The sequence below is a fragment of the Macrobrachium nipponense genome, chromosome 19 (genome assembly GCF_015104395.2).
Source record: "Macrobrachium nipponense isolate FS-2020 chromosome 19, ASM1510439v2, whole genome shotgun sequence".
Lineage (NCBI taxonomy): Eukaryota > Metazoa > Arthropoda > Malacostraca > Decapoda > Palaemonidae > Macrobrachium > Macrobrachium nipponense.
Genome location: NC_061088.1, coordinates 59,481,718 through 59,496,717, shown reverse-complemented (window position 1 = coordinate 59,496,717; position 15,000 = coordinate 59,481,718). Strand labels below are relative to the sequence as shown.

The following is a 15,000-nucleotide window of genomic DNA, read 5'->3' as shown; positions in this document are numbered from 1 at the left end:
AAACTTACTTGGAGACCGGTTTCCTCGACTCAAATTTTATATGTATATACCTGGCGGCGGGTAACCGTACGTCGCATTTGTTTGGAATCCTTGAGAGAAGTTCTATCAGAATACTTAATGCTTTCTTTTTTCACTACGAATAATAATGATGAAGTGATCAGGGCCGGATATCCAGATCAAAACGGCAGCCGGTTAAAAACCATCCCCCTATAATATCTTCATATATGGTCCGACTTTGGTTCTATTCGGTCATGCAGTTTCGCCGTCTGTAGCGAACATACATACATACATACATACATACATACATACATACATACATAGTCCGATCGTCACCTTTATATGGATGAACAGAGACACTCCCATTGCCCTTCAAGTCCAAGTTCAGCCCCAATAGGAATAAGGGTGAGAAGTGGTGAAATATAAAATGTCAAAAATGCTGGGCAATGTAACTGAAGCAACAATCTCAACAGGAAAGGGCAGAGAGAGAGAGAGAGAGAGAGAGAGAGAGAGAGAGAGAGAGAGAGAGAGAGAGAGTAGAGGGTTTTGGGAGACGAGAGAGAGAGTTTATAACTTGTCATTCAGAGTTTTCCAGGCAGTTCTGGGTTGGTCATCTAGCATATATATATATATATATATATATATATATATATTATATATATATATATATGCTAGCTGACCATATATATATATATATATATATAATATATATATATATATATATATATATATGCTAGCTGACCATATATATATATATATATATATATATATATATATAATATATATATATATATATATATATATATATGATCAGGCAAAACTTTTACCTCACGACAGCCGGACACCTTAACCTTCTTCACCGATAAAATAAAATACAACTGATTACTCTAAAGGCAACAGTGATCCCTTAAATACTTATTAATCATGCAAGAAATTAGACTAAGTTCATTAAATCAGATGTGAGGTAATCTTATATGGAATTAGATTATTTAAGGGGCATCACTCCATAAACAACTTTAAAAGTATAAGTATAACTCACTTCGATAAAATTGAATGAAAACAGCACAATTACCTCTCCATATTTCTACCTAAATGAAATCCTATGACTAGTAGTTAATAAATGAAACACAGTTATATGAATTTTAAATACAAAAAGATCTATTCTTAAATTCAAAATTTATAAATGAAATTCACAATCTCAGGAACATTTACTATTATTTGAAAACAACACAAAGTTTAATCAATTCTTGACTTAATTATCAAACAAAATTAATTTGTCAAGAAAATTATTTTATCAAGGAATTAAATTATTCATGTAAAATTCAAACTTAAGCAACAATTAAAATTTGAAAAAAAATCCTATTAAATGCAAATCAATTCATAAGAGTTAAATTAAATCAAGTATGAAATACTAAATCATTATGAAAACACCTAAGTTAATCAAACAAATTGTTGAAGCAAAAATAAGTAAACACAGAAAAATGTGGAATAATACTAGAATTGCAAAAAAAAACTAAGAAAACATTAACCATATGGAACATGAAATAAACGCTTCAAAAGAATTAAATAGTCTGCAAAAAATTTGCAATGTATAAATAATGAAATAATTTTACCCAACCACTATAAATATTTTTAAGTGCACTTAAAACTTGTAATAACACTTTGCCTGGTATACCAGTTTGTCCCTTTTGCTGCAGCTTCCAAATTCACTACACTCTTTCACAGGCCGCGTTACAAAAATACATTTACACTGTTCAGATTCCGCAAATAACCATCATGCTATTAAGACAATAAAGAAATCTAAAAGTTACAAGTGCCCATATAAAAATCAAAATTTCCCTCGGTCAGGAGAAAGAGAGAGAGAGAGAGAGAGAGAGCTTCAGCATCTTTTTACATCACAGTTATAAGTCTAAGAATGAATCTCTCTTCTATAGGAACTAACTGATCTGCGAAATCTACCTTCAAAATGGCTGAATAATTACGAAACATTTTGGAGCCTTTGCCCTGCTATTAATCTTAATAATTCTCTTTCAAAACGAGAAAGAGACGGATAGTGGGATTACAACTATAAATAATCTTCTTTATTACATGGTTTCTGAGCATAAAATTCTCTTAACATAAAAGATATGGTTATTGAAATACGGTTGCAAGCATAGTGTGGTCACTTCCTCAACAATGACGTCACAGCAGTTGCAAACGAGATATTATTTCCACTTCATAATTAAATCACTAACAAGACAATAAATTCTCTTTTGACAAATCAAGAGAGATAAGAGTTAATTTATCAACAATATCAAACAGTTTCACAATAAAAGAATCTCAAATTACTAAAATGAAATGAAAGATATCGAAAGTAAAACGTTTTAATCAGAAGAAAGATCTACTAGAACAGTCTTATGCAACACAGCAATCATGAAGTGGGTTTCTGGACATGAATGGTTCAAGACAGTAATGTGCATCGTATGATTGGCTGTTTACTCTATGTTCTTTCTTAACTTTATATTATGCTTGTGTGAATTCTGAACATACATTATTTAAACATATTAGCTGTAAGATAACATTAAGATGGATTCTGAATATATTACAGACACTTTACAACATCACATACAATACTGAGTGGAAGTTATGTTTTGTGAAGGCAATAACATTAGTATATATGATTATATATGTATATATATATATATATATATATATATAGATATATATATATATATGTTATAAAATATGATATACATATATATATATATATATAAATATATATATATATATATATATATATATATATATATATATATATATATATGATATATATATTATATATATATATATATATCTATATATGTATATATATATAGATATATATATATGTGTGTATATATATTATATATAGATATAGATGTATATATATATATATATATATATATATATATATATATATATATATATATATATATATATATCATATATATCTATATCTATATATATATATATATATATATATATATATATATATATATATATATATATATATATATTATATATATATCTATATATATATATATATATATATATATATATATATATATATATATGTATATATATATATATATATATATATATATATATATATATATATATATATATATATATATATAAGTCATATCACATTAACGTGATTCATATACAATACCATGAGCTACAATGTCCTTAATATCTAATTCGCTCTCACCGAATTAATATATTTTCATATATGCTTAAACCCGAAGGGGAATTTTTGTTTTTTTCTCGATAATAGATTTACCTGTACTTGGGCGCGAACGCAGGGTACATTATAAATCCAGGGACCGTCAGTGGAAGCGGTACCACCCAACCGCGGAGGCTTAAAGGTATATGTCGTCTCTCACCTCAAATACTTTCTCGCGCTGAAGTATTCGTTTGTTTGGAGACACATCAACCCGCCTCGACTCGGTAGTTAAGTAGCGCTTTTGACAACAGTAGCATTTTTACATAAGTCATATCACATTACCGTGATTCATATACATACATCGAGCTACAATGTCCTTTAATATCTAATTCGCTCTACCTCGGAATTAATATATTTTCATATAGCTTAACCGAAGGGGAATTTTTTCTCGATAATAGATTTACCTGTACTTGGGCGCGAACGCAGGTACATTATAAATCCAGGACCGCCAGTGGAAGCGGTACCACCCAACCGCGGGAGGCTTAAAGGTATATGTCGTCTCTCCCAACCTCAAATACTTTCGCTTTCGTCGCGCTGAAGTATTCGTTGGTTTGGAGACAACATCAACCCGCCTCGACTCCGGTAGTTAAGTAGCGCTTTTGACAACACGTAGCATTTTACATAAGTCATATCACATTACCGTGATTCATGTATGTATGAATCACGGTAATGTGATATGACTTATGTAATGCTACGTGTTGTCAAAAGCGCTACTTAACTACCGGAGTCGAGGCGGGTTGATGTTGTCTCCAAACCAACGAATACTTCAGCGCGAGAAAGTATTTGAGGTGAGAGACGACATATACCTTTAAGCCTCCCGCGGTTGGGTGGTACCGCTTCCACTGGCGGTCCTGGATTTATAATGTACCTGCGTTCGCGCCCAAGTACAGGTAAATCTATTATCGAGAAAAAAATTCCCCTTCGGTTAAGCATATATGAAAATATATTAATTCCGAGGTAGAGCGAATTAGATATTAAAGGACATTGTAGCTCGATGTATGTATATGAATCACGGTAATGTGATATGACTTATGTAATGCTACGTGTTGTCAAAAGCGCTACTTAACTACCGGAGTCGAGGCGGGTTGATGTTGTCTCCAAACCAACGAATACTTCAGCGCGAGAAAGTATTTGAGGTGAGAGACGACATATACCTTTAAGCCTCCCGCGGTTGGGTGGTACCGCTTCCACTGACGGTCCTGGATTTATAATGTACCTGCGTTCGCGCCCAAGTACAGGTAAATCTATTATCGAGAAAAAATTCCCCTTCGGTTAAGCATATATGAAAATATATTAATTCCGAGGTAGAGTGAATTAGATATTAAAGGACATTGTAGCTCGATGTATATCTATATATATAGATATATATATATATGATATTATTATATATATATAGAGATATATATATATATATATGTATTATATAATATATATTATATATTACATGTATATCTATATATATATATATAGATATATAGATATATATTATATATATATATATATATACTATATATATATAGTAATATATATATAAATATATGAATAACTTGATCACGGATTATATAAAAGGTGATGCCGAGATCTTTTACTCTACACGACCCATTAACTTGAGGCAAGTGAAGGGTCGTGTAGACCCAAGGCCAATATAGTAGAGGTCAGACGGAGAAGAGATTATCGGTGACTCACCTTCCAGAGTGGCCACAATTCACCCCACGCCGACAAAACATTCCCACCGGCTATAATCCACACCTTTGTTATACTGTATTGGCCTTGGGTTACTCTGAACCCAGATAGCCACACCTAGGTTCTTTCTGGAGATGTGGCCCACGAAATTTGTCTCGGCCGTTTCTCTCCGACTGACTGTAGACCGAAAGATCTTGGCATTTCTCGTCTTTTCATTTTCCTCCATGGCATTACCTTTATTATATATATATATATATATATATATATATATATATATATATATATATATATATATGAAATCCCCTGTAGGGATTTTGATAAGTCATACTAGGGTTTCACACGAAAATCTCTCTTGAAAAGATTAACTCAACATAAGCGCTCAGTTAGATTTGGACAAAATAGTTTGGCCATTTTCCATATGAATAATTCAAACCATACCATGGATTTGAAATCATACACGAATTTTATGCAAAACAGCTGTCGATACAAATGTCAGATGGTAGAATCTTCACTGATACAACAACATGATAATAGGATCAACCTTTCCTTTCCCAATGGGGAGCCTGGGATTCTGACCATATAGACAATATAATCCTTAAGGATTGATGAAGTGGATTAAGACAAATAAACAGAAAACCAACTTCGGCTTAGCTTGATCCCATCAATCACTTAAGGGCATATTTCCCACTATATATTTCGCCAATGTAAGTTGTTCAGTCATTCACCACTTGATAAGGATGGGAGGCAGTCCACCAAAATAAAGACCTTAGCTTTAAATCAGAGTGTTTTAATGGGCCTTTTAATATAAATATATATATATATATATATATATATATATATATATATATATATATATATATGTATATATATATATATTATATACTATAATATATATATATTATATATATATATATATATATAATTATTATTATATAATATTATATATATAATATATATATATATATATATATATACATATATATATATATATATATATATATATATATATACTATTATATATATTATTATATATATATATATAATATATATATATATATATATATATATATATATTCTAAAATGCTTCTTTGTTGATTATGTTTTATGAATATTTTACGATTTTCCTCAATTCATATTCTAACGTATAAGTAATTCAAATGGTCAGGCTTCAATTCTCCCATTGTTCATGACCTATTTGTTGTTTGTACACATTTTGCAACTACGAACTCCTTTTTGGGTGGCCATGTCAGTAAAAAGACTATAATAGGGCCTAATCCCCCTACCTGCCCGACCACCCTCCGCCTCGACTCCCTTACCTTCTCCGTCTCATGCCACCAACCCTTCTCGGTTAGAGTATGGCCTGGAACAGGAACAGCTTAACGTTCACTAATCACGCAAGTTAAGGATAATGTGTGGAGGAGCATTTAAAAGCAATGGCAACAGTTTCGGAAGAAGAGACATGAATAACATCTTGATACACGCTATTGCACTGTCCTGTAGTATACAGCACCGTGTGAGGGTCGGTCACTTTGTCTTCCTGTCTTTGAAATGAATACAAAAAGAAGCAGCAGGCTTTCCGTTTCTTTTCATTTGTCCCATGCTTTGTGACGCGAGAGTGAAAGGAAGCTGAAGGGCCAATTGAGTTAAGAAAGGGAAGACACAGAACCAGGAGGAAGAAATGAGTAGTGTCATGGGAGGATAAAACAATAAATGGCTATTTTTTTCTTTATTTTTTTTATTCTTATCGAAATTGCCTCCTGACAGCTGTAATCTCCAGTGGACAACTTCTGAATTACACCTACTTCTCTCGGTAGAATTCATTGTTATCTTTCATATAGCATAACAGAAAACTGGAAAGGGTCCCAAATAAGCCAGCTCGTAGGGAAGGTACTCCATATTTCAGTGCTGTGAATATAGATCCTCAGATTCTCTTAATCAATCAGTGTTATTCGTGGGCATAGAATTACCAGAGTTTTTATTCAAAATTTTGCTCGCTGCTCTGATATCATCATGTTTGCCAAAGTGCATTGTGCCGTTCTTTGTTCGCATTATCTAAATTTTTTATACCAAATTAATTTCTTGAGGTGGGCCAGTGTAATGAAGAGCTCAGGTTGTGCCTTAGCAATTTCTTATGTTTTATGTCAGATAAAACAGACAGACAGACGACAGACCGACAAACACAAACAGACAGCAAATCAGACTAGACTAGAGGCATTCAAATTTGTTCATAAGCATCTATGGAAAATCGGTTGGATGACAGAGGGATGGATGCAGTTCATGACACTCAGGTCGGTTCAATGACAATGAAATATTTTGACGTCAGTTCCTTCAATGTTTCCTTTGGTCATTTCTTCTCCAGTTATTTTTTCTTATGGAACTACAATACAGTAAATCTAATGTACGTTATGCATATACCAGCGATAACTAGGGTAACCAAGTTCATCCAAATAACTGAATTTCAGATGCCAAAGTAAAGATTGAGATATACTGATGAAGCTATTATATTCAGTCGCATAGACTCTTAACTTCCGTGTTTATAAACTGAATCCCTTGGGCTTGCTACATCCTGCTCTACAACTAGGGTTGCAGCTTGCTGATTATAATTGTAGTCGTCATGATAATCGGTTTATTTTATATCTATTTGTTGGCACTATCAGTCATGTGTAAAAGTACACTAAGTGTGTATAAGTAAGTGTGTGTACATGCATTGTGTCGCCGAGGTGGAAATGACCATCTAGGAGTTGTTAATACTAATGCGTTGTTTGTTCTTTGCAGCCGAGGCCATCCACCTGGCGAACCTGCTCTGCCAGTATGGCTACTTCTTCCCTGTGGGAGAGTCACGCTCGCTCATCGTCAAGGATGACTCCTCACTCTACAGATTCCAGGTGAGAATTTCTTTGACGTCTTACGTGAGGCAAAGACTAGCAGTCCATGGAAACTTCATTTGGTTGACCACCTCTTCAAAAAAAAAAAAAAAAAAAAAAAAAAAAAAAAAGGGGGGGGGGATAAGAATGATGAAGAGTTTTCTTAGGAAGACGAATTATTTGTGTAGAGGCTTAGGAAACAGTGTGGGTATATTATCTACCATCCATTATTATCCCTCGTCCTCTTCACCCCTAGTCCCTAACCCCACTAAAAGAAAAATAATAATGATGACTCAGTTTGTACGACGAATAATTAGTTATAGAAACCTTTGTTTCGGGAAACACATCTCCCTGTCTATCCTCCCTTCACAGAACGAAAAGGACTGACCTGGGTTGACGCATCATGTGCATAGAAACGGTAGGTATCTCTGGAAATCATCTGCCCTGCTGATCAAAGACCCTCTCCCTCCCATCAGAAAACGGCGAGGCGTCTCTCTCTTTTGTTTCTTCGTAGGTTTTTCCGAAATTCTTTTGAAGAATCCTTATCACATTTTGGCTTATGATACAGAATTAGATATATTGTTTCTGTGATGTATTTATTGTCTGCAAAATTAAGATGCAAATTTTGTGAAGAGAACAGCGTAATGACTCTGAAAACTATATATTGGATGTGTTGGGTTCCCTGTTGCAAGTTTGACCTCTTGAAAAATTTATGGGCGTGAGTTGACTTCTGAGTTTTTAAGTGTTCATTGAAACTATTTGATTTGCAATTTGTGAATCATTGCTCTATGAAAACTGCTGTAGAACTGACTCTTGGTAAAGGAAAAATATTTTTTAATTGAGTCCTATCAGACACATTGATGAGAAGGAAAAGAAACACAATGGAATCATTCCTCACCTTAGGTATGCAGTCCTAGATGAAAATAAACCGATTGCTATCGAATTTCTGTACAAATGGAATTTCTTTACGTCATTGTGAATTTACAATATCATAATTTATTCACATATCAACTTCATCTATGTCGGACCTCTAGCATATAGTTCTAATTCAAGTTTATGATTTCCAAACAAGCAATGGTTCGCTTATTTGCGAGGAATTTGATCTTGATCCTGCTGCTTTTGATTGTGCGTTTGTGTTCCGGACATACATAATTACATTCTGCATGATCTTGAAAAACTTTTATCATATCCCCGTCTTTTCACAGAAAGAAAAAAAAAACAGAAGCGTAGGACCGCACGGGGAATTTTCATTTTTGAGGAAGGAAACGAAGCATGGCTGGGCCCTGAACGAATTCATGTTGAAACCAATCTCATATTTGCTGAAGGTCGGGAAGGGAAAGTTTTGTCGCTCTCAGTTCTGTGTTGATTGTCCGACTTCACGGGAAAAGTTTTGCAGGACCGTTGTGGAATTTCACTTGGCTGGGCCCCTTGACGAAGACAGGATTAACATTGTGTTCTGTTAATCCTGGACTAAGAAATGGCTGTCAGCCCATCGTATCCCGAAAAAGATAGTATTGGGTAAACGAAGAGACAGACATAAAAACTCTTTACGTGATACTGGTTAACTTATGATCTGTTAACAAAACTTTTTAGTTTCCTTCCTTCCATCATCATTATTCTCGCTACTTGGCAACTGCGTGATGTAGACCTCAGCATGCAGCAGAGAACATCAGTCGAAACCAATAAGTAGCGACGTATGTAATCCATTTAAACGGGCAGGTCCACTAAGGGTCATTGTTTTATCCAATATTATTGTTGCTTTCTCTCAGATAAAATTGCAACTGCCGTCATAAAGCTTTATGTATACGTGTATTTTAAAAAAATATATATTATTTGAAAGATTTTTTGGCGTCCACTGCAGGTAGAGACAGTAACTAGCAAATACCAAGTTCCATTGCGCAGAGATGGCCATGTCGGGAGAGTATCATTTTTCTAACCTGGACTTTCCCTGTTTACGGTGGTCAAAGGGCATAATGATTCTAATATAACAAGTTGTGACATTACTTCCAAAATGTCCACAGCCTGTTTCATTTCTAATCCATCCTGACTGTCCTCTCCTTATGGTGTGGTAAACCTGGCGGATTTCTTTGATCTTGCATGGGGTGTCGGCCCCACCTTGTCGACCAGCTGCTTCCGGCATTTTTTTCAGTGACTTACATTGATGTTTATTTATATTCTCAACAGAATTTTTGTAAATAATTTTGTTGTTGATAGTATTGTTGTTTATTGTTCTGTTGATTTTGACAATAATGTTGTTTTGTGTATATGTATTAGTTTTGATACTGATTTTATATTATTAATTTTATGTTGTTAATTCTTTTGGGAGACATTGAGCTGAACCATAAGCCTGCTACTCATCACTGTAAGAAAAATTTCAAAATACTTTTCTCTAATGTACGGGGTATAAGATCAAATTTTCTTTGTCTCAGGAGTTGTGCCCATATCTATGATTTGTTTTTGTTGTTTTTATCGGATTATCATAAGTAGTAACAAATCAAAGGTTGAATTTTTAATCACAGGGTTTGATGTCCTGATTTTATTTGTGATCGCAACATCCAAGGAATGGCTATATTTATCGTCAGAAAAATTTGGAGTGTAGTTGCCATGAGGCTCTGTTGTGTAATTTTCAGTAAGTTCTAAAGTTTGCATATTTGCTGTTTACCACAATTTAAATACCAATGGTTTATATATGACTGTCTTTTGGAAAGAATTAGTATGGCTCAGTCACGGGACTCAGAAGCTTCATTTATCATTTGTGGAGACTGTAATGCAAAGCACAGTGAGCAGGTAAATTCAACTTCCACAGCTCAACATGGCCAGTCTGTTCTTGAGTTTTGTCCAGGAGGAACCCAGACACATTTCTGGTAATAGATTAGACCTCATATTCACAGATGTTCAGCTATTATGAAGTCCAACGTCTGTGAATATATAGGCACTACTGATCATAGCACCATTGAGAAGGCACCCAAGTCGTGCACAGAGAAGACAACTATGTTCGCCTCTTAATAACCGAAGCGGTAAGCATCGCTATTCAGAAGCCGACCTTGAACGTCCAACGTCCATATACTCCCCTCTAGCAGGAGAAGGAATACCAAGCCAACAGGGACCAGACAGCACGCCCCAACCCACCGAGAACATCGCGCCCCTTAGAAGACATGAGAGGACCCAGTGAGAGCCAAGTAACATCCTTGCTCAGGTCGCTGAGACCCCCCCCCCCCCCCCCCCCCCCCCCCCCCCCCCCCAACACGAATCTGCAGCCGTTAACCAATGTAGACCATTTGGACATAATACTTCCTGGCAAGTTTCAGCTGACGGAAATTAATGCTCGAAGCTGGCTTCACAAAAAGAGAACTATACTTCAGAAAACAATGTCTACTCTTGATACTTGAAGGGCAGGAACTCCCCAAGATCCCTTGTAGAACGTTTCTTCTCCGAAGGTTTGCTCTACGTCGAAATGCCTCGGTCGTCCAGTCCCAGACGACATGACCAGAATCCAATCAAACTCACGAGCGCCTTTTTCTCTCTGATCATTCGTTGGTTCCTTCTTCTCTTATCTCTCTCTGACGATCTCTGCTGCTGATCTCTCACTGATAATCTGATCTGTGGCTCTTACTGATGATCTGCTTCCTCCTACTTCATCAGTCGTATTTATACGGCAATCTGGGGGCGTGGCCTACGAGGGAGGCGGAGCACGAACGTCACAGGCTCCCGAGTTTACTAGAACTTCTTAGAAGGATCTGGACGAAGTGTTACATCAGAAATCACGGCGTTTCTCACGACACTTCGGCGCCTGTTGCATTCCACAACACTCCTGCCGATTCTAGAACCATCATGAGAACAGGCACCTCCAACACATGCGTGGATGCCTCCGTGCTGTAGAACTTCTCGAAGATGCGCTTTCCTTTCCTTTAACTCGTAATTCTTTGCTATAAAGCAATTAACATTACAATGGTGGACATTAAAATAATCAGTAGTGAAAGGGAAAAGTGACATTTAAGATATATTAATTGGAGTTGGAGTGTCTCCCAGTGAATGGCTGCTCATTATGTCATATATGATATCCAAGTTGAGCTGTGTTACACTTCTGTATTTTGTTCGTTAATTAAAGGCATAGAATAAAGGGAATACCTGAGGGATTGAGTATGTGTGCTTACACTAGCTTTGATATACAGTACAATCATGACATTTATATGAGTATTATAATAAAAAAAAACTATTCTGCTGGTTATGTCTGTCCATCTGCCCTCAGATCTTCAAAACTACTGAGGCTAGAGGGCACCAAATTCCTATGTTGATTATTCATCTTCCAATCACCAAACATACCAAATTACAGCTCTCTAGCCTCAGAAGTACTTAGTTTATTTCAGGCGAAAGTTAGCCATAATCGTGCTTCTGGCAACGATATAGGTACTAACTACCAACAACATAGGCCACCACCGGATCGTGGCTAAGTTTCATGGCCATGGCTGAGGCCACCACTGCACAGAAAACTCGATTGTGCCGAAGAAACTTCGGCGCATATCTTACTTGTTTATTCCAGCATTGATGTTCAATTCTACGGAAGATACGCATGGAACTTTCTACATACCATATATTCTTGTGTTTGTGTTACATATATTGTAACAATGTTGTCTTGAATATCTGCTTGTGTACAATGTAGATGATTTGCACAGGGGTTTCCTCCCAGTGGCCGTCTGCTGTCAATTGTGATCTTTTTATGTACGAGTCGAGGATACTATACTTTTTGTTTGTTCTATTTTTTGTTTTCGCATTTTTGTTTTTCTTTTGTCTGTTGAATAATTGTAAAGTAGTGAACCTTGTTATAACTATATTGTGAAGGCCTGCGTGGGTGTAACAATCTACTATTATCGATCAATATGTATAGATATACATAGTATATATAGTATATACATATATATGTGTATGTAAATAAATTCTTCTGTTAAAACAGGATACGTCTCAAGTATATAAGGCCGATTAAAACAATTTGCTTTAAAGCTAAATACTCTATTTTGGTTGCTGACTACCATACTTATCAAGGAGTGACAGAAGAAGTTACATTTGGAAAATATATAGTAGGAGAAATGCCCTTAGGTGATGCCTGGGGTCGTCGCTGAGCCGCCATAGGTTCTCTTAATTGTCTTAATCCTCTTCATCGTTGCCTTAAGGAAGACATTGTCTATATGTTCAGAATCTCAGGCTCCATTACAAAGGTTGATCCCGTTATTTTGTTTTAACCGTGAAGATTCCACCATTTGACTACTCATGTATAAAATTCGGGATAAGTTCCAATCCATGGTATGGTTTGTGTTATTTGTATGATGGAAAATTGCCGAACTATTTTGTCCATATCTAACTGAGCGTTTATGTTGAGTTAATCTCTCCAAGAGATTTACCTATGTTTCCATAGTATGACTTATTACAGTCCCTACAGGTAATTTCATAAACTCATACGTTCTTACAAACTGGTTTCTGCTGGACGTTAATTAAGGATTTCCCTAGTGTATTTGGAAAAGTGAAGATGGAAGGGTTCGAGTGGCCTAAGGTTTTTGTGATCTCGTAAATTGTCCACGTGAGGGGTTACGATTTTTTTTGTGTATTTTTCCTATTCTTTGTTTTCTGTGGGTTTGTAAAAATAGCTCTTTGCTTTATGTATGGCTTTTTCTATTATGTGCTTGATGTATTTTAATAATATAAGTTGATTTCTGATTGTTTCAAGTTCTTTGGTAAGAAATTGTTGGGAGCAAATCCCTTTAACGCCGATTGGACGTATTAAACGTCGACGAAAATTGTCTGTCGAGTGCCGTCAACGCAAAATAGTTTTTTTTTTAAATCGCGGAAAAATAGTTATAGGCCTACTAGGCAAAACTTTTGAATCACGCACCTTGAGGGATGCTGGGAGCTCACGGATCAAGCTGTTGTTTTGTTTACAAGCGTAACTCCGGTGCGCATGCACGAAATGCCTTCTTCTCACACCAGCAAGCATCATCAACGCGTCGTCCGAGAGCGATCTTTTGCCGCAATCGTGTTTTGCCGAACTTTTGCGAGAGTTTGAGTATTTGTGGTGGTACAAGATATACGTAGAGATGTCTGAACGTCGAATGGAGAGCAAAAGGCGTGTTTTACCTCTCGGGAGGGATCGTTTGAGACATATTGTCCCAGTAGATTTCTTCAGAAAAAGCAGAAACATCGGTAAATGTAAAAAATATAGAAATGTTGGAAAAATTTAAGGCAATCAATCCCAAATTACCTTATTTTTACGGCCTCCCAAAAAATTCACGAAAAGATCATCCCTTCCGTCCCATAATCTCTTGTGCTAGAGATTTTAACTACAGAATTTCAAAATGATTAGGTGAGTTACTACTCCCTTTCTTAGGAACGTTTTCCCTTAGTCATATAAAACTTACAAAAGACTTTTGCAACACATTTAGATCAGCCAATATCCTTTTACATAACGTAAAGCTTCTCAGCCTAGACGTAGACTCCCTTTTCACAAAATCACCATAAAAGATGTACTAACGTTCATCAAAAATAAACTAGAGCCATTTGCTGACCACTTCCCCACAGAATTGAATAGAATAATGCAACTTCTACAGCTCTGCATCATTAATAACGTCTTTTCCTTCAGAGATAACTTTTACCGTCAAAAATTCGGTCGCAGTATGGGGAGGCCGCCCGGTGCCATGTTAGCAAACTTATATATGGAGTATTTTGAAACAGTAATTATAAAGCCTATCAAACCTGCAGGTATAATATAACTTTGTTATGTAGACATCTTGACATACTGGAAAAGTGAGTGGGGCGACTTTGATATCTTTCTACAAAAATCAAATTCCTTGCTCCCGAGCATAATGTTTAGAGTAGAATGGGAAAACAAGTAACCTATTTCTTAGAGGCCTGAGAGTTTGCTCCGTAGAATTTCTTAACTAAGAACTTGAAACAATCAGAAATCAACTAATCTTGTTACAATACTACAAGCACATAATAGAAAAAGCCATACATAAAGCAAAGAGGATTTTTTACAAACCCACAGAAAACAAAGAAAAGGAAAGATACACAAACAAAATTGTAATCCCAATTTACAAGAGATCACAAAAAACTTAGGCCACTCCAACCCCTCCATCTTCTCTTATCCAAATACACTAGGGAAATCATTAATTAACATTCAGCAGAAACCAATTTGTAAAAACATAGTTTATGAAATTCCCTGTA

General features: G+C 35.5%; 1 protein-coding gene across 10 annotated transcripts in view; it reads left to right on the top strand.

Annotated features, from left to right (window-relative positions):
- Positions 1-15,000, top strand: part of LOC135217401 (regulator of G-protein signaling 9-like) — an 835,664-nt gene that overhangs the window by 668,469 nt on the left and 152,195 nt on the right. For all 10 annotated transcript variants that reach the window (XM_064253252.1, XM_064253258.1, XM_064253268.1 and 7 more), the window contains one exon: positions 7,700-7,809. In XM_064253252.1, coding sequence (XP_064109322.1) covers positions 7,700-7,809 — 110 coding nt within the window. The remainder of the gene's footprint in view (positions 1-7,699; positions 7,810-15,000) is intronic.